The sequence below is a fragment of the Hylobates moloch genome, unplaced genomic scaffold, assembly GCF_009828535.3.
Source record: "Hylobates moloch isolate HMO894 unplaced genomic scaffold, HMol_V3 SCAFFOLD_10, whole genome shotgun sequence".
Lineage (NCBI taxonomy): Eukaryota > Metazoa > Chordata > Mammalia > Primates > Hylobatidae > Hylobates > Hylobates moloch.
The window spans coordinates 79,131,531-79,150,649 of record NW_026652285.1 but is presented as its reverse complement, the minus strand read 5'-3'; the positions used below and the strand labels follow the sequence as shown (position 1 = coordinate 79,150,649).

Genomic DNA, 19,119 nt, shown 5'->3' with positions numbered 1-19,119 from the left:
GAGCCACTGCGCCCGGCCAGTAATTTTTGTTAAACTTAGGACTAAAACACTCAATGAATGTATGTGAGTAACCAATTTCTTTTATGCCTCCCTAAGTCAAATACGTTCTTTTGGATTGACAGAAAACACACATTTACTATCACGACCATGTTTCTCAAGGGTTGCCACTATCAATGCGGAGGTACGGTCAAAGCCTCACACCAGGAGGCTAATGGGTCCAGCAAGCCTCAATCATCTCCAGTGGAAGTCACGTCTCCAAATGTTGTGTATCTATGCTATTCATGAGCTGTCAGAATACACATCTCACGTCTGTCCTGTTTCTTGCTATAGCTAGCACCAAATATTTGCTCAGAAATCTTGGTTAAGTGCATGGGCAATGCGGTGGGATCAGCATACTGTAACTTCTAAAGAACAGAGTTTCTTTCTCTACCAGTTCCTGACTATGGTGGAGGCTGCTTGGTCACGTGCCCTTCCTAAGACCACTGGAAGCTCACACACTTCCCAGTCCCTTTGTGGACAGGTGGAACAATATGACCAGATCCAGCCCATTAAAAAGAGGCTGAAAGTGATGTGTGCTACTTCCTGGATCAGGCATTTGAGTGGGTGAAACACTTCCAAGCTCTCAGCATTGACCTTGAGATTCATGTATTGAGATGACAGCATCACCAGATGGAGAAACCCAGACTCCTGAGTCAACAGGTCTAGGACACCTCACAGACATTCACAGGGAATGTGTGTAAGAATCAAATCTCTATGGTGCTAAGCCAGAGATTTCAGGATTTGCCTTGTTGCAGCCCCTACCATGACTTATATAGCAATAAATTCCATTTCTTTTACATAAAGTGAGAATATGGATCAGACATGAACTCAGTAAAAGCACTGTTCATAAAATATTTCATGGAGACCATGAGAGAACAGCTGTATCGCAGTGAAGTCCATTAAGTCACTTTCTCTCCTTTCTGAAAACATACAGGACAAACTTCTCAACCTGCAGTCCTTAGAAAAGGTTGAGTATCTCTTGAGTACTTGAATATAAAATGTTACTCAGAATGTGATCTTATTGATTGATAGGGATGGAGAGGAGGAAGGGTTTAGAACCAAGTTTTTAGAATGAACACTGAACAAATGATCCAGGAGCCATACTTCTAACACTGGTAGAGGCAGATAGTGCAATTCGGCTCTGAGTTAATAATTAATGCTGTTGATTTTAATTTACTTTTCTTCTAGGTTTCAGGACTATTAATTTTTCCATTGATTTATAACAGGGTAGCTCAAAGAATAAGTTAATGGTGATAATTATGGCTGCAGGATGTTCAGTAAGATAGTTTGTGGCGCAGCCTTTCATAAGGAAGGAGGGCAACACTGAAATAGATCCTGTGCAGTGGGTGCGACTTGCAGTTCAAGTGACTGTGCTTGTGGATTCAGGGTCCCAGATGATGTTTAATCACGGGTGCTTCCTCCTTCTGAAGTTCACACATCACTTTGATTCACATTTTTGATGAAAAGTATTCCTTCCCTAAAACTCCCTCAGTTGGTGATGAATACCTGAGGCAGAAATATTAACATTTGAAAATCCCAGCTCAACCTCAACCTCACCTCAGCTTTACCTTTGCTTTCCATACCTGTGTAGATTCAATGACTTAAAATATCTCGTGTACAAGCATTGAAAGGTAGTGCTGTAATATTTCTAGATTTCATATCTGTAGTCGTATCTGTAAATGATTTACAACAGATGCACATAGACACATGTGAAAAAAATTCTTTATTAATTTCTCACATTTCATTACAAAATGTATGTTGCAAACAACTTGAATAACCTACTTGTGGTTTTTTTGTTTTGTTTTTGTTTTTTTTTTTGTTTTGTTTTTAAACCCTTGGCTTCAAGGACTCAGGGTCTCCCTATCTTTTATGAAGTATTGGGAAACACTGATTACTGGAGTCAATAGGTTATCATTTTGCTATTTATTTTCTTCTCTCAAGCTCTGAAAAAAATGTCCTCTGTATAAATTAAACAACAACAAAAAATGTTGTAAATTCTATGTCATTACAGTCAACAGAATTATAATAATGCATCCAAAATGTGCGGCCACAAAATATCAGGTATATGTTTGAAAAAGAAAAAAATGACATTCTAGCCTTGTTAAAAGGATAATGGTCCCATATTTTTATTAACAGGTTAGCAAAACAAAATCCAATGGATTACAATATTTACATGTTATTTGAAAAATAAAGTAGTGATAAAAGCATGTCACAATTATTTTCTTTTTTTTTTCCTTTTTCTTTCTTTTTTTGCTTGTTTTTTGGTAACCATTACAAACACCCAATCCAGGTATGGAACTGTTTAATACATTTGAAATGAGGCCAATTAAAAACAAATATAGACACAAAATGAATCTTTGTCTGGAGAGTTCACACTTTCCCCATTTTCTGGTTTCCACGTGATGGCCCCCATCCCTTAAAAAAATTAAATTAAAACAAACATCCTACAAATAAAAATTCTTAACAGTAAGAAAATAAAAGAAGAACATGCTTTTCAAGTAAGCACTTATTCCACAAATGCAACATCTTTCCATGGATTTTATTTGAAGCTGTGTGGGACACTGTCATCTCAGCAATTCCCCTTCCCTTTCTTCCCTCCCACCCTCCCACAACCCTTCCAAGTAAAAAAAAAAAAACAAAACATGAAAATCAAAGGACTCACACGTGCACACATGCACACACACACTCATACACGCACACACACATCCAAGCACACACACACACGGGCTTCTAAAACCTAGGCTTCAAGAAAAGTTCTTTTCTATTTTTTGGAACGAAACCCTTTGTTCACAATCAGAACATATTATAAATGTAGGCTTAGATTTAGTCTAAGCTGCTCCCTCCTGAAAAAGCCGATATGGGGGACAGAGCAGCTGGCAGCTAGATTTAAAAAAAAAAAAAAAAAAAGAAAGAAAGAAAGTAGTTCTCCAGGCTCCTTGTAGGATATACGTTATTTCTTGTCCACTCTCACCAAAGGGACGGGATACTAGTACATCCCCTCGTTCCCTAAATAAATGAAAACCCCCCGCAAAACACAATGCCAGCAGAAACAAAACACAGATTTTAAAATCACACACAAAAGCCAGCCAATCCTAACAGAAATTATTTGTGAGACGGATAATGCGTGAATTTGACAGGCAACAAAAGGGTGAGGAGGACCTCCTCGTCTGGCCCACAAGCTGCATAGCTGTGCCGAAAGTTTGGTTCTTTAGTTAAATTAAAAAAAAAAAAGTTAACTTCTTTGTTATTTCCATGTTTAAAATAAAAACATTCCTATTCACAAAAAACTAAATCTCCCTTGCCCCGAAATTAAAACAACAATAACAACACACACACGAAAAACAATTCATATGAAAAACTGAATTGTGCTGTGTTTGTAACACTCAAATTGATAGAAAATAAACATGTGGCAAACAAAACTCCACAATCACCTTAAAATTAGCTCACATGAATCTACCAAATTCTAAATTATAGTTGAACACTAATAAACAGCTTACCTGGAATAAAGGATGACAAGTCACAAACAGTTATCTAATAATTAAAGTCTGTTTCTTTTTTTTGTTTTGTTTTTTACTAAAATAATTAAAAAAATCACAGTATTTTAAGAAATAAAACCCACATGGGGATTTTAAGCACAATTTGTGTTCCTTTCTTTAAAACTCTTTTTTTTCTCCATTCACCATCTTGCCCAGCAGTTCTCTCTACATTTAACCACAACGACGACAGGTAGTACTGACAAATGCAGAGAGTTCCCTTGGTTAAGACTGAGGTACTAGGAAACAGGTGACTGTTTTATGCAAAGCAGTTTTTTTTTTTGTTTTCTGTTTTTTGTTTTTTGTTTTTTTTCCCAAAGCGGCTGCAGTTAGGTCTTGAAAAAGCTTAAGGTATTAAAACTAGAAAAACGCACCAAAAGTTGTGCGTCAAAAAGTTGCTCCCCAATGAGAAGTCTTCTACTGTCACGGAGCTTCTGTTTCCACATACTGTCCAAGACCACCACAGGGTGCACCGTACCCTTGGGAGGTGCTTCCATATTCCGCAACAAATGAAACTTCCATGATGAAGATCCGGAAGAAAAGATGTAGTGATGGAAAAGGAGCCACATATTCCAACCATTTAAATAACTTTAATTTACATACTCACTCACACAGGTACCAGTGCTTTGAAAATAGATTGTTCAGTCCTAAAAAGCAGCTTTGTTCTGTCTTCTCTTTTCTGTCCCTCCCTTCTCAGCCCAAGCCAGCCCTCCCACTTTTTCATCACTGTTCAAGTAAGGTTTGATTAAGAATTTCACCAAACGCTTATTCTTTTTTGGCCTCTGCATTCTCCAGGAGAGATTTGTCAGCAGTTACTACACAGATGGCTACTGTTTCATTCTTTAGGGAAAAGTCTATCCCAATGGCCTCGTCATCTTCCTTTTCCTCTATGGAGGGCATTTTAATACTGTTCTCCATGATCTCTTTTGGGTGGATTTCTTCTCTGCTCATCTGTTTGGTGTCATTCAATGCCCTGGAAAAACATTTATCGAAGAGACAGATGAGTATAGTATATATATTTCTCTTTTTAAACAAATAAATAATAAAAACCCTCAAGCGTCTTTATTTTCCTGATCCTCAAAAAGCCTTGGGGTTTCCTTTGAACAAATGCCATGGGTGTATGACAAAATACCAAGTGATTCATCCCTGCTATGTTTCGCTTAAGTCATATATTTCTGTATCTTAAAGATTTGAACTTACAGAAGTATCCATTATTATACTATATATTGATTATAACATGTTTTGTTTCTAGACAAGTGTAATCATTTTATGTGACTTCCTCTACTGGGTCATAAGTGGTAACAGCAAGAATTGTCTTATGCTCAAAGTCATCAGCTGAACCCAGAAGCTTGGAGATTGGTTATATTTATTAAGTCTAAAAGAGTAACTCAGGTATTAACGATTTATTTGTCAGGTCCTGAAACAAATCACGAAAACAAACTAAAAGCAAAAACCTGAAGATGGAACCCATGTCTCGGGAAGCTTGGTTATATTCTCTGAGGTCTAGACCCTTGAGGCTTCAGGGACCAAGCTTCAGGCTTCATATCACCACACAAGCCATGTTTCCTCCTGAAAAGACCACATCCTAGGTTCTCTCTGCGTCTGATGGACTAACGTGCCTTGTTGAGGGGCTAATTTTATGTTCAGGGATCTCATAAGTATTTTACAAGTATGCTCTCACCTACCTGGGAGGCAGGAAGAAGCTGGCTCTGTCCCCGAGGCAGTACATGGGAATGTTCAGGGCCACTCAGGGAATGATCAGTCACAGAGGCAGGAACAGAAGCCAGATCTTTTGACCTCGATTCACGTTCTATTATAGAATGTCATGCTAATGAAAACTAAAGGGATATTGGCTGGAGAAAACACTATACTTCTGCACATGGGCTTGAGCAGGACTGGTCATTTATAAAGATGATTTTTTTCCTTATTTGACTTGCGGCTGGGTGACCATTTTAAAAAACAACAGAAAAGGAGAAACTTGGTTCCTCACCATTGCCTCTCCTCCCATGGCCCAGAAATGTGACACAGAGAGGTGTACATACTGTCAGGGGAACCAAAACAAGAGCCCCTCCCTCCCTCCCTACCTCTTGCTTTGGACAAAGGCATCCTTGAGATGGCCCGACTTACATGCCGTGTCTCAGTACATGTCTTTCCCACTCAGAGCCCTGTGAAAACGCCCGTCCACAAAATTCACATGGAAAACGCTTCTCAGTGTTAATAACAGCCCCGTGGTCAGAAAACCTCATCAGCTCTGCAAAGAGAAAGCAGAAGTGTTACCTGTGTGCTGTGGGAATGAGCAGAATAGGTAAGTCAGCATTCATCAGGATACCCTCTCTCCTGCCTTCACTGATAAAGCCATGTGGTGAAAGCAATTTCCAGATTCCTTACTTTTTCTTAGGTTTGCCTGTTAGGGCATTTCTTGAATAGCTTTTGAGAACTGTTTCTGGTTCTTGGGCCCCAAGACCTCATTTCTCCTTACCTCCCCAATGCTTCTATCACAAAATCTGGGTCTTTCTTGACTGAAGAGCCCCTTGCCCGAGATTCCAAAGGGATCTGAGCATTATTTTTTCTGATTTATTCTCTCCCTTGTGTGATGATTTCTATCAGTGCCTCACAGGTTAGCATCTATTCATTTCCTTTTTGACACAGGTTTATCTTTGTTCACTGAAAAGAACATAGGCTACCGAAAGCCCTGGACCAGGTTATGTGTTGTGGACCTCAGGGTTTCTACTTGTTCCAAGTAAGGCTGAAGGCTCATGACTTGTGGTCATCCATCATAGATATTATAATCAATACCTTACAGGGCGGTTATGCGCACTGAATGAAATCTGCAAGCGAAGAATCTACCATGAACATTTATCTGGATGAGTGGGAACCAGTATGTGAACACATGTCCCCTGCTATTGAGAGATCCTGGCCAGGTGCCTGGCACCTACCCCTCAATTGGTGGTATTCATGAATACGGGGATATGCAGACATTTCTGGATGGTCTGTTGTAAATATCAAATATTGACTTAGTTGTTTTGTTTCCTCCATGGTACTAGGCACATGGTAGAAGTCTGATAAATGTGGATTGGCTGTTTAACTGTTTTCAGGCCACGTCTCCTGGCAAACTCACAGATAAGAGCTTACATGGCCATTGTGTTAGCCTGAGTTCCTAGCCCATATGTGTTTCATTATACCACAGAGGGCCAAGTCTTCATGTGGGTAATAAACAGCAGGACCTTGCCAGTTCTGCAGCCATGTTGCAAAGTGAGGGCATCGCACAGGGAAGTGTTGATGATCTTTACACTCTGATCACTCTGGTCCACACATACAAGACATTACAGGAAGATGCCTCCTGGTTGAAATGCCCCATCTAATAAGATTCTCAGGACGATGTTAACAGGATGGGGGGCTCTGTGATGCCTTAATCTTCAGCACAAACAGCTATGTGACTGGGGCCAGTTTTAACAAAAGATGAAACATTTTCTCACAAATTAAGAAGATCACCACACAAGCCATTAAAAATAATTGCACAGACTATCTTCCTTGATTCTTTTCATTGGAAATGAGACAGCACCATCTGCTCTGCGCATTAATTCCTTAGCAGGGATTATCTTGGGCAAGAAATCAACAGAATGCCTTCCTGACTCCTCCCCAACTGCATAATGAGAGGGGGGTGGGGAGGATTCTGCTTGGGTTAATTTTGATTTCTTCATGCCTGGATTCTTCTCTTTCAAATCTTCCCTGAGCTTCCTAGGCAGGACCTGCAGTGTGTCCATATTCAGTCCAGCACTTGCACTTAGAAAGGAGGTAGGGAGTGGGGTGGCTGCGAGGCTGTGAACCCCCTAAACTGAGGGTGTCTGATAAAAGTCTAAATTGCCAACAAGAGGAATAATGTTCCTGGTACACTTGCTTCTTTACCCTTAATCTGTAAACAGGAAACCAGTCATCTGTCCTTCCCAATGGCACATACTAAGTTCCATCCTCAAAGGAGGAGGCCACTGGGCACTGGCCACACTTCCTAGAGCTCTCCACCAGCCTGAGATCTGTGCGTAAGCCACCTCCTGCCCTCTGCTCCGTAAGCCACCTCCTGCCCTCTGCTCCTAGAAGCTGGGATGTCTGGCAGAAACACCCGAGGCTATTGTGTGTATTTCTTTTTCTTGCCAAGAATATACCTAGATGGTGGAAAGTTGATTCTTGGTCTATTCAAAGGAGATGGGACAAAGGAGGCTGCTCTTTCAAGGATCAGCGAGGGGGAAGGGAAGGTTTAGGCTTGTAATTCCCATTAACGTGACTGGAAGTTACTCATGTAAATCCCCCACCCTCTGAGAGGAATACGTGCTTCTCCACCCTGAGGGCTTTTTTTTTTTTTCCCCATGTGGTTAAAGCTCATGAATGTGGACACTATACTTTTTCCAGTGAGAAGAGGAGACCCTAAAGTTCTTTCCAGCCAAACCACTCCAGTGTAATGCCACAGTGCCAAGTAAAAAGGGGGGCTGCCAAGTAGGGTAAAATGAGGAGGTCTGCCTGGTATACCACACACATCTCAACCACCATCTTTTAAATTCGAGTTTTCTTTCTTTCCTTTTCTTTTTTATAAGGAGTCATAGGAGAGCAGAAGCCTAGAAGGGTATTTTGCTTTTATAATGTTTATAACCTTTGAAATCACACATGCTCAGCTTTAGAGATTAAAAAGCCATAATAATATCCAATGAGAAATAGTTTATTTCCAGAGGAGAAAAGGCAAGGCCACAGAGCATCACGAAGAAAAAGGAGTCTTTCTGTCAAAAGTATCCTCTCCCAGAAAACGCCGGTAATAGTGCAGAGATGTTAAGATATCATTGTGAAGAACATACTCATGAAATTGTTTGAAAAAGAAAAAAAAAAAAAGCCATGCTTCTCCGATCACAACCATTTTCCTTGTAAGAAATGGATTAATACAGCCTCTACTAATAAAAGTAATCACTTTATAAGAACAATCAACCTATATGGTAAGGATGTTTTATTTGTCCATGTGTTTTTCAGGTTAATTACAGGCACAGGGTTTTTGAAAGGGCAGTGTACCTTGGTTGTCATTTCCTGCTGACTGTCTTGGTAAGGGGTTCAAGAGCCAAACTGGGGCCCCCTTCGCAAACCCATAGTCTTTAGCCCTGGCATCATGGTAGGAGGGTGAGTGCAAGTCAGGAAAAGGAACAGGGAACACCTTAGAGGGAAGTAGCCCACCAATAGGCTTCCTTAATATTTGCAGACAGAACAAGCAGAAAACACAAAGAAATTCTACAAAACTGCTCCTTAGAGCAAGGTCCCAAGGGCCACTGAATCCACAGATTTCAGGGTCAGGTCCCCTTCAATGAAGATTACACTACTCGAGGCACTGGGAAAGTGGTGTGTAGGGTTAAGAAGAGGGCTTGCCTTTGGAGCCAGAAGATGTAAATTTGAATTGAATTTGATCTCCAGGGTTTATATTTTTTGTTGTTGTTTGTTTGTTTTGTTTTTTACTTTGAACATGCTCTTAAATTTCCTGGGTCCTTATTTTCTCATTTGTGAAATCACAAAAGTAACACCTACATTGCAGGCTTATCATTTATTAGGTGATTGCTATATTCTAGGAACTGGGTGAAGGTCTTGTGTGTTATCTCATTTAATCTTTACAACAACCCATGGAACCACACTCTGGATAGCCAAAGCAATCTTAAACAAACAGAACAAAGTTGGAGGCACCACCCTACCTGACTTCAAAATTGACTACAAAACTATAGTAATCAAAACAGCACGGTACTGGCATTAAAAACAGATATGCAGACCAACAGAACAGAATAGAGAGCCCAGAAATAAATCCACACATTGATGGTCCATCGGTTTTCAACAAAGGTGCCAAGAACACATAATGGGGAAAGGGCAGTCTCTTCAATAAATGGTATTGGAACAGGTGGATATCCACATGCAGAAGAATGAAATTAGATCCTTATCTCACACCAGATAAAAAATCATCTCAAAATGAATTAAAAACTTGAATATAAGACCTAAAACTATAAAACTACTAGACAAAAACAAAGGGGAAAAGCTCCATGACATTGGTCTGGGCAATGATTTTTTGGATATTACCTCAAAAGCATGGGCAACAAAAGGAAAAACAGATAAACAGAATTACTTCAAACTAAACAGCTTCTGCACAGCCAAGGAAACAATCAACACAGTAATAGACAACCTATGGAATGAGTGAAAATATTTGCAAACCGTACATCTGATAAGGAATTAATACCCATGCTATATTAGAAAATCAAGCAACTCAATAGAAAATCATCTGATTAAAAAATGGCAAAGGATCTGAGTAGACATTTCTCAAAAGAAGACATACAAATGGCCAGCAGGCATATGAAAAAATGTTCAACATCACTAATCATCAGGGAAATGCAAATTAAACCACAATGAGCTATCACTTCACACCTGTTACGAGGCTATTATCAAAAAGAGTAAAGATAACATGCTAGAGAGAATGTGGAGATAAGGGAACTCCTGTTGCACTGTTGGTGGGGCTGCAAATTAGTACAGCCGTTATGGAAACAGCATGGAGGTTCCTCAACCAATTAAAAGTAGAACTACCACATTGACCTAGCAATCCCACTCCTAGGTATATCCAAAGGAAATGAAAGCAGGATATTGAAGAAATATCTGCACTCTCACGTTCACTGCAGGGTTATTCATAATAACCAAGGTAAGTAATCAAGCTAGGTGTCCATCAATAAATGAGTGGATAAAGAAAATGTGGTATATACACACATGAAATACTATTCACCATTAAAAAATATGAAATCCTGTCATTTGTGACAACATAGATAAACTTGTAGAACATTACATTAAGTGAAATGAGACAGGCACAGAGAGGCAGGCACAAATACTGCATGATCTCACTTGTATGGGGAATCTAGAAAAGTCAAAGTCATATAAGCAGATAGTAGAATGGTGGTTACCAGTGGCTCAGGGTTTGGGGAGATATTGTTCAAAGGATACAAAATTTCAGTCAGATAGGAAGAATAAGCTCAAGAGATCTAATGTACAACACAGTGACTACAGTTAATAACAACATACTGTATACCTGACAATTGCTGAGAGAGTAGATTCTAAGTGTTCTCACCATAAAAAATGACAAGTATGTGAGGTAATGCATATGTTAATGAGCTTGATTTAATTTTCCACAATGTATATGTATTTTGAAACGTTGTTCATCATAAATATACACAATTTTTATCAATTAAAATAATTTAAAAAAAATTTAAAAAGTTCAAAATCTGAAGTTTTAAAGTTAAAAAAAATCTTTACAACAATCTTAGGAGGGAGGTGATATTATTCTCATTATTATGATTGTGATTATTTCACAGATGATGAATGTACAAGGAAATACAATAATTTACCCCAAGCCATCTAGACAGTAAGTAGCAGAACTGGAAACCAAATTCAGGCAGGCTAAATGTACAGTCCTCTCTAGTCATGAGATTAAAGAAAAATGTTATATAAAAACCACCAGCATTGAGGCTAGCACATAATGATGCTCAGTAATGGCAACTAGTACTATTCTCATCTCTGGGTCAATATCTGCAATGTTGATTTCTGATGTTTATGTTATCCATGTGCTTTTGATATATCTGCAATAACTAAAGTAACATATCTCAATCTATATTCTTGTATGTATAGTCTGGGGTTTTCCACAATATTCCATGTTGAGCAATACAGAAAACCAACTCTGAATCACACAAATGTATATCCACAACTAAATATACTTTTGAAAACTTTTTCATTTTGAAATAATTATAGACTCACAGGAAGTTAGAAAAATAGTACCAAAGTCCCACAAAACCTTCCCCAGTGTATTCTGTAAATACATAGTTGAATGAAAGAGGTGGTCTCTCTTTCTCTCTCTTTACAAAGCAAGTCAGAGCACAAAGGGGGTTAAGAAAAGGGCCACGCAGAGGGACATCAGGGGGTAGGGGCTCAAGTTCTTTGCACCACCCTCCCCTACAGTTCCAGCAGTGTGTGCCCCAGCAGCAATTTTAAATATGCATTCAACTGGAAGTTCATTCTCATTCCTCTAGAGCTCTACAGTGTCATCCATCTTGCTGTCTGCTTGTCCTTATTCTGAAGATTCCCTAGATACCAGTTTTCCTTATTAAAAACAAATCACTGCCATCTATTTTTCAACAAACATATATCTATAATCAGGGAGAAAATGTCTGTTTTCCTTGGCGTTTCTATAGCTGGTAATAGTTTACAAAGACACAGCTCTTGATGTGTTTCCTAAGTCAGTCTGTTCTGCTACTTAACTAAGAAGGATCATTCCTTCTGTTACTCCTACAACAACCTCCTGCCTCCCTTCTGTCTCACTATGGACATGCCAGATGCCATCTGGGATTGGGAGGGCAGGATGAGACTAACCTCTGTCTTCAGGCTTGCTGTTCATTTCTTCTTCTTTGTCCTCATCATCACTGCTGGAGCTCTCCATTTTCTCCTTCATCTGTTCCAGCTGATCCAAGTTAACCCGTCCAACCAGCTCAAAGTTACGGCTTACCTGAAAAAGGCCCAAACAAATGATGGAATAATAAACTGCAGACCAAATGGGGTTCTCCCTGATGAAGAGATCTTTCTAACATCATTTTCCTGTGACTGTGGTTTTGCAACCAGGACCAAACAACTCCGGGGCCTAAGAGGTCTTTTTCTTCGTTTTGACTCTTTTGGAGATAGAGCTGCCCTTTGCTCCCACATTCCATCATTTTCACCGGAACTTTTGTACACTGGACCTTCATTACCAAACTTGTGAAGAAACGTGAGCTATAGTATGCAGGAGACCAAAAGTAAAATGAAGCCTAGAGTATAGAGTAAATATCCAAAACACACTCTTTTTGTAGTTGAATTCAAAGGTGTAACTCTCATAAAAACCCAAGTTTCAAATACTTCTGCAGGTGAAGAAGTTCTGCAAGCATGCCGACCACTAGCAATGAGACACAATACAACCTTCTTTGCCACGATCCCATCAACCAGGGTGTTGCGGGGTGTCCCAGCTTAGGCCAGATGACAGCCACCTGATCCTTAACTCTAGTTTAAATGGAAGATAATATTATTACTGTTAGTGTTACTACTGTTTTTGAAGCTGACCAGAGCCTATGTATCAAAGCTGGGATTATCTGAGAAAAACCTAGATGACTAACCCCTAAAAGCCCTTTAAAAGTGTTAACTATGGCTGGTTTTTATTTATGTAAAATGTGGTCAGAATAATGTGGGAATCCAGGCTTTCTTCAAAGTATCATTTGGAGGGATACAAAAATCTACACTAAGAAAAGTCTTTAATGATTTTTCCATTTTGGGTTCTCAGATCAATGGCAGCACAAATTTACCTTCATCATGAATCGATTTTCAGAACCTCTCCAGTTGCATGCATAGAACGATCAGGCATGACAAGCTGGTGCAGGACTAAAGTCAAAAAATTGCCATGGGCTACGCCTTCTATGTAAGGTGTTATGCTCCCCTTGTTGGAGGCCTGGGGAGGGGACACACAAGATGAATGAGACCTGGTTCTGGCCTCCAGAGGCTCACAGTTAAGTTGAAGAGGGAAGACAGACATCATTAATTAGATTCCAAGGCCGACTTCCCTAGATGCCACAGTACAGACAGAGTGTGACGATGAGGACACAGGAGAGGAAAGAGATAATTTACAAGACAATTCCAAAATAGTCTCTGGGACCAGACTGGAACAAAGATTTGCTGAACGCCACCAATTCCATGTGCTTGGCAGATGGGAACATCATCATCGACTGTGACAAATGTAAAGAGCCTCAGAGTACCAGGCCTTAGACACTGAGACTGAATACTGTCCCAACAACATCCTGTAAGAGAAAGGTAGCATTCAGGAGGAGGAGAACTCAGGGAAAAACCTCTTTTAAAACAGGAGAAACCATACACTGATCTATCTATAACAATGAAATCCATGAAATTAGTTAACTTTGAAAACAACTCAACATGGGGGTGGACAAGACGCAGACAACAACGCCAACACTGAACAAGCAGGGAAGGCAACTTCTTGTCTTTCTCAATTAAAAAAACTATAAAAATTAAGGGACTAAGGCAAGAGGAGAAAGAGGTCAGTTCTGAATCCCGATTTCTCTTTCTTCCCTTCTAAGTTCACAGTAACGGTTTCCAAAGGACTTTCGCTTGTAGCACCTTACTAACTAGGGCTTTAATATTTTCATTGATTTCCTTTTATGACATAAGAGCAAAAAGGGATAGCACAAGAACATGCTCTTTGAAGTCAGACAGACCTGAGTTCAAGTTTAGGATTTGCCATTAACCACTAGATTCTGGATAAATCACTCAGTATATGTCTTTGATATCTTTATTTGTAAAAGGAGGTCAGCATAGTGCTTGAAACACAACAGTCCCCCAAAATGTAATTTCCTTCCCCTTTCTGGGAATGTGAGCCTTTTCTAGTTTTGGCTCCTGGGAATGCTTACAACAAGCATTGTAAATGCATATTTACGAAGTTATGTTTAGCCACAAAGTCTACATTTTAGCCAAATAGCATTCATGATAAATATTTGAATAAAAAGTTTTCTGGCTTGCTAGTTTTTCAGGAAAAGTAGGCAAGGTTCCAATTTGCCTAATTTTTAAACATATTTGAAGAAAAGTATTTTTAAGTGACTAGCACATAAAAGGCAGCCTTTCCTGGGCCACTTTCTCCTGCACTTCTCACCATTAGTAATCAGGGAAACTATAAATACGTGTAAAGGACATGAGGGGTGGGCTGTCACCAGGAAACAAAAATAATGAAACCAAGGAGACCAAAGAAGAATCTTCAAACATCTGCTTTAATCCAGTTGTTTTAACTCATTCATTCATTCATCAAGGATTCCTGGAGGGCTGGCTTGCTGTGTGCCAGCCTCTGGGGTCCACACTGGAACCCCTGCTTCTTTTGGAGCTCTTGGTGACAGAAGGAGATCTGTCACCAAACCAAATGTTATTTTTTTCCCCCCTCATTCTGAGTTTTTTTGAAGACTGTATTTGTCCATTTTCCCAGCACCATCATCCCTTCACTGGAAAACTGTTAACATTTTAAATTCTGCATGATTTTAAAATAGTACATGACATTTTCACAGTATGATGTTCATCCCAGGCTAACCCAGGATTTATTTGGTCCTGAAGATTTCTGAAATCTTTGCTAGTCAATTAAAAGATTTAAAAATGAGAACTAAAATTTTTGCCATGTAATTAGAAGATTTTAAAATAAAAACTCTTTATTGTTTTGGGTTATGAAGGTATTTGAAATCCCCAAGCCATCTATCCAAATATTAATCCTAACACAAAAGGAAGACTCTTTTCCGCATTCCTGAGCCCATTATCATCTTTTACCTGGATTACTGCCAGCCCCTTCCCCTCCCATGTTGGTCTCCCAGCACCTACTCTTGTCCCTTCTTATACCTGATTCTTTAGTGTGGTCAAAGCAATCTTTAACAAAATGTAAATCTCTTCATGTCAGTCTCTGCTTGCCCTGAGGATGAAATACAAATTTCTTACTGTCGTTTACATGGCGGGCTCTCATGTTATTCTGGCCCATCTTCTCCAGGCTTCCCCTTGCTCCCACCACCCTGAACTTACTGAGGTCCTGGAATATGTCAGGCCCTCGAGGAGTCTGTGCCTCTACCATCTCACCTGTCTGAAACTCTTATGCCTGCTGGCTTCATGTGTTGAGTCCTTAATCTAGCCCCACTTCTGTCACTTCTTCTGGGAGACCTTCCCTAAACTCCTCCTGTGTTGGATATCCTTGCTCCATGTGTTCACAGCATTCTGCACTCCGCCTTCAAGAGCGTACCCCGCCTTCAAGAGCACACCCCATTTGGTAATGAATTGTTTATGGCCTGCCCCTCCCCAGTCCAACTATAAACTATGAGGACAGACTTGCTGTGAGTCTTACTTACAGCTGAAACCCCCACTGGCCAGCACAGTGTCTAGATTAAGAGAGGGTGTTATTCTCACCTCCTGGCTACTGGATATCTTCATTTTCACTTAAAATAGTTTCTTTTATATAAACATTCACAAAAAATTTATGAAAATAAGAAAAACTCATTTAAAGTCCAACTACCTATACATAATAACTGTTAATGAATTAATGTATTTCTGTATTCCTGTTCTCTATCTGTAGATTATTTACATTGCTGTTATCATTTTAAAACAAACAAGTATATATCCAACTTTTTCATGCCTGGCATAGCGTACGCATCATTCTCTGAATAAATAAAATTTTTAATGACTACATAGCATTTCGTCAAGTGGACATATGATAGTTTACTTGACTGTTCATTCCCGTGTGAATTTATGGTGGATCATTTCTGGCTTTTCACAATTAAAAATGCTTGTTACAAAAAGTAATAAACCTTATTATATTTAAGCCTTTCTTTCATGCTTAGTTTTAATTTTATAGGCTATATTTCCAGATGTGAAATTACATGGTCAAAATCAAAGGGTATAGACTTTATAAAAGTTCCCATATATTTTGAACTGATTACACTACTTTTGGGGCCCAGAGGTTGGTGGGTATTTGAATAACTCCTTGATGATGCAGATGACATATTGAGAGAAACACGTTTGTTTCCTCTGAAGATGAGAAGCAGTTTATTATCATTTCCCCAAAGGCCCACAACAAAGGGAGAAGGAGCGAGTTTAAGAGTTTGAGACTTAGAACCCGGCTCCTTCCAGGCTCCTTCTGCAGACGAAAGAAGCCATATATGTTCTTGAAGGGTGGATTGTTCAGATACATAATAATTCAGACTAGAAACCTATATGCAGATCTTTATTCCTGTGAAAGCTATCTGTGAATGCCCATTCACTCAAGGTCCCCTGTGAAGGCCACTAACCCAGAGTTTGGTGAAGTCATCTGTCTAATGAGAATGTGAGATGAAGGCTGGGTGCGGTGGTTCACACCTGTAATCCCAGCACTCTGGGAGGCTGAGATGAGTCGATCACTTGAGGTCAGGAGTTTGAGACCAGCCTGGCCAACATGGTGAAACCCCGTCTCTACTAAAAATACAAAAATTAGCCAGGCGTGGTGGCGGGTGCCTGTAATCCCAGCTACTTGAGAGGCTGAGGCAAGAGAATTGCTTAAACCTGGGAAGTGGAGGTTGCACTGAGCCAAGATCATGCCACTGCACTCCAGCCTGGGTGACAGAGCAAGACTTGGTCTCAAGAAATAAATAAATAAATAAATAAATAAATAAATAAATAAATAAATAAATAAAATAAAATAAAATAAAAGTGAGATGAGGTGTCACATGTTTCATCCCTTAACACTGAAGTGAGGACACTGCAAAATCACTTCCACATTTGTCTATTTGTTGGCTTTTAACTATTCAGCAAAATGGTTTAGATCTGGTCTTAGCATGTATTTCTTCTGGCATATTCTAAGGCAATAATAATTATATGTGATTTATAAATATTATCAAGTTGAATATGCATTTTCATATTGTATTATGGTAGCAAACCCAGTCTGATAGAAGACTGATATAAATGTGCTTGCTAATGGCAGAGTGGAACTGGAACCCTTGTCTTCAGATTACATTGCAAGCATCAAATAGGACAGATTGAGATTGAGCAAGTCCACTTAATGTTTCCAGAATTTTTAACTTTAAGGTAGCCCCTCTTACTTAACATTTGTACCTTCAAAAAGAGGCACCCAACCAGGATGCTCATATTACCTAATACTGCATGTTGATGTTAAAAAGAATGCACAGTGCTGTGAAGATTTTGAACGACTTATAACACAGGCTGGTAAACTTTTTGTGTAAAGGGCCAGATAAGTAAATATTTTAGGCTTTCTGGTCTCTATAGTCTTTGTTACAACTATTCAACTGCTGTTGTAGCTCAGAAGCAACCATAAACAATAAGTCAATGGATGAGCATGGCTGTATTCCAATAAAGCTTTATTTAGGGAAAGTGAAATCTGAATTTTATATTTCACATTACAATTTTTTGATACTTTTTCAATCATTAAAACATGTCAAGACCATCCTTAGAGAGTGGACCATACAGAAAAGGAGGTGGGCTAGATTTGGTCCATGCACCATAGTTTGCCAACCCCTAACTTACCAAGTGGTCTACTCAACAGACAGATCTTCTTTGCCTGTCCTTAAAAATCAGAATGGGAATGAGGGAAAGAAAACAGTGGGAGAAAGATTCAGCAAAGTACTGTCTCTACAATTTCTTACAGCAAAATGGTCAAAAGTGCAGGTAAAAAAATCTTGAATTCTTAGATAAGAGCACCTCAATTAGACTTCTTGTAAAAGCTTCAAGGAAGGATACTCAAAGTTTGTCCATACTGTCCCAAATGGTAGAATGTCTGTTTTCCATGGCTGAATAATATTCTACTGTGTGTTTATGTACCACTTTTTAAAAAATTCATCCATCAGTGGATAGTTAGGCTGCTTCCATGTCTTGGCTATTCTATTGTGAATACTGTTGCAGGGAACATGGGAGTGCAGTAGCTCTTTGAGACACTGATTTTGTTTCCTTTACTTAAATATCCAGAAGTGGGATTGCTGTATCATATGGTAGTTCTATCTTTAATTTTCTGAGGAGCTTTCAGACTGTTTTCTCTAATGGCTCTCCCAATTTACATCCCTATCAACAGTGCCCCAGGGTTCCCCTTTTTTTCACATATATCAGACCATCACATTGTACACCTTACATATCTACAATTTCATTTATCAATTATACCTCAATAAAGCTGGGGGGGGTGGGGGGGAAGAAAGAAAAGATATTCAGCCAACCAAACCAGTTAGGCAGTATTAAAGTTCTATGGAGCCAGAGTCATGAAACTATATTTGTTGTGCACTGTGCTCCTCTCCAATTTTAAAACTACCTCTTATCAAGCAAGTAACATGCTGAATTGTGTTTCTTTGTTTAAACTTGTCTCACCTAGCTGCTTATAAACTCTTCTAGGGTAGCAACCATTTCTTATTTAGCTTTATAGGCTCAGTGCAGAGTCATTCACTTGACACACAATAAATGCTATTTGAATTTACCAGTAACATGAAAACCCATGAGAGATCATAAAGTATAAAGACTTCATAATATTGCCATAAGATCAACCTACAGAATGGGAGAAAATTCTTACAATCTACCCATCTGACAAAGGGCTAATATCCAGAATCTACAAAGAACTTAAACAAATTTACAAGAAAAAATCAAACAACCCCATCAAAAAGTGGGCAAAGGATGTGAACAGACACTTCTCAAAAGAAGACATTTATGCAGCCAACAGACACGTGAAAAAATGCTCATCATCACTGGCCACCAGAGAAATGCAAATCAAAACCACAATGAGATACTATCTCACACCAGTTAGAATGGCGATCATTAAAAAGTCAGGAAACAACGGGTGCTGGAGAGGATGTGGAGAAATAAGAACACTTTTACACTGTCGGTGGGACTGTAAACTAGTTCAACCATTGTGGAAGACAGTGTGGTGATTCCTCAGGGATCTAGAACTAGAAATACCATTTGACCCAGCCATCCCATTACTGGG

General features: G+C 39.3%; 1 protein-coding gene across 7 annotated transcripts in view; it reads right to left on the bottom strand.

Moving 5' to 3' along the window:
- Positions 1 to 1,745: 1,745 nt before the first annotated feature.
- ZNF462 (zinc finger protein 462) overlaps positions 1,746 to 19,119 on the bottom strand; it is a 151,961-nt gene continuing 134,587 nt past the window's right edge. For 4 of the 7 annotated variants that reach the window (XM_058445231.1, XM_058445230.1, XM_058445232.1 and 1 more), the window contains 3 exons: positions 11,988 to 12,120; positions 5,700 to 5,823; positions 2,661 to 4,545 (listed from right to left, as the gene is read on the bottom strand). In XM_058445231.1, coding sequence (XP_058301214.1) covers positions 4,338 to 4,545; positions 5,700 to 5,823; positions 11,988 to 12,120 — 465 coding nt within the window. In that variant the 3' untranslated portion in view covers positions 2,661 to 4,337. Of the gene's footprint in view, positions 4,546 to 5,656; positions 5,824 to 11,987; positions 12,121 to 19,119 lie in introns of all 7 variants that reach the window. The other 3 variants (XM_032164801.2, XM_032164804.2, XM_058445234.1) reach the window with 2 other exon arrangements.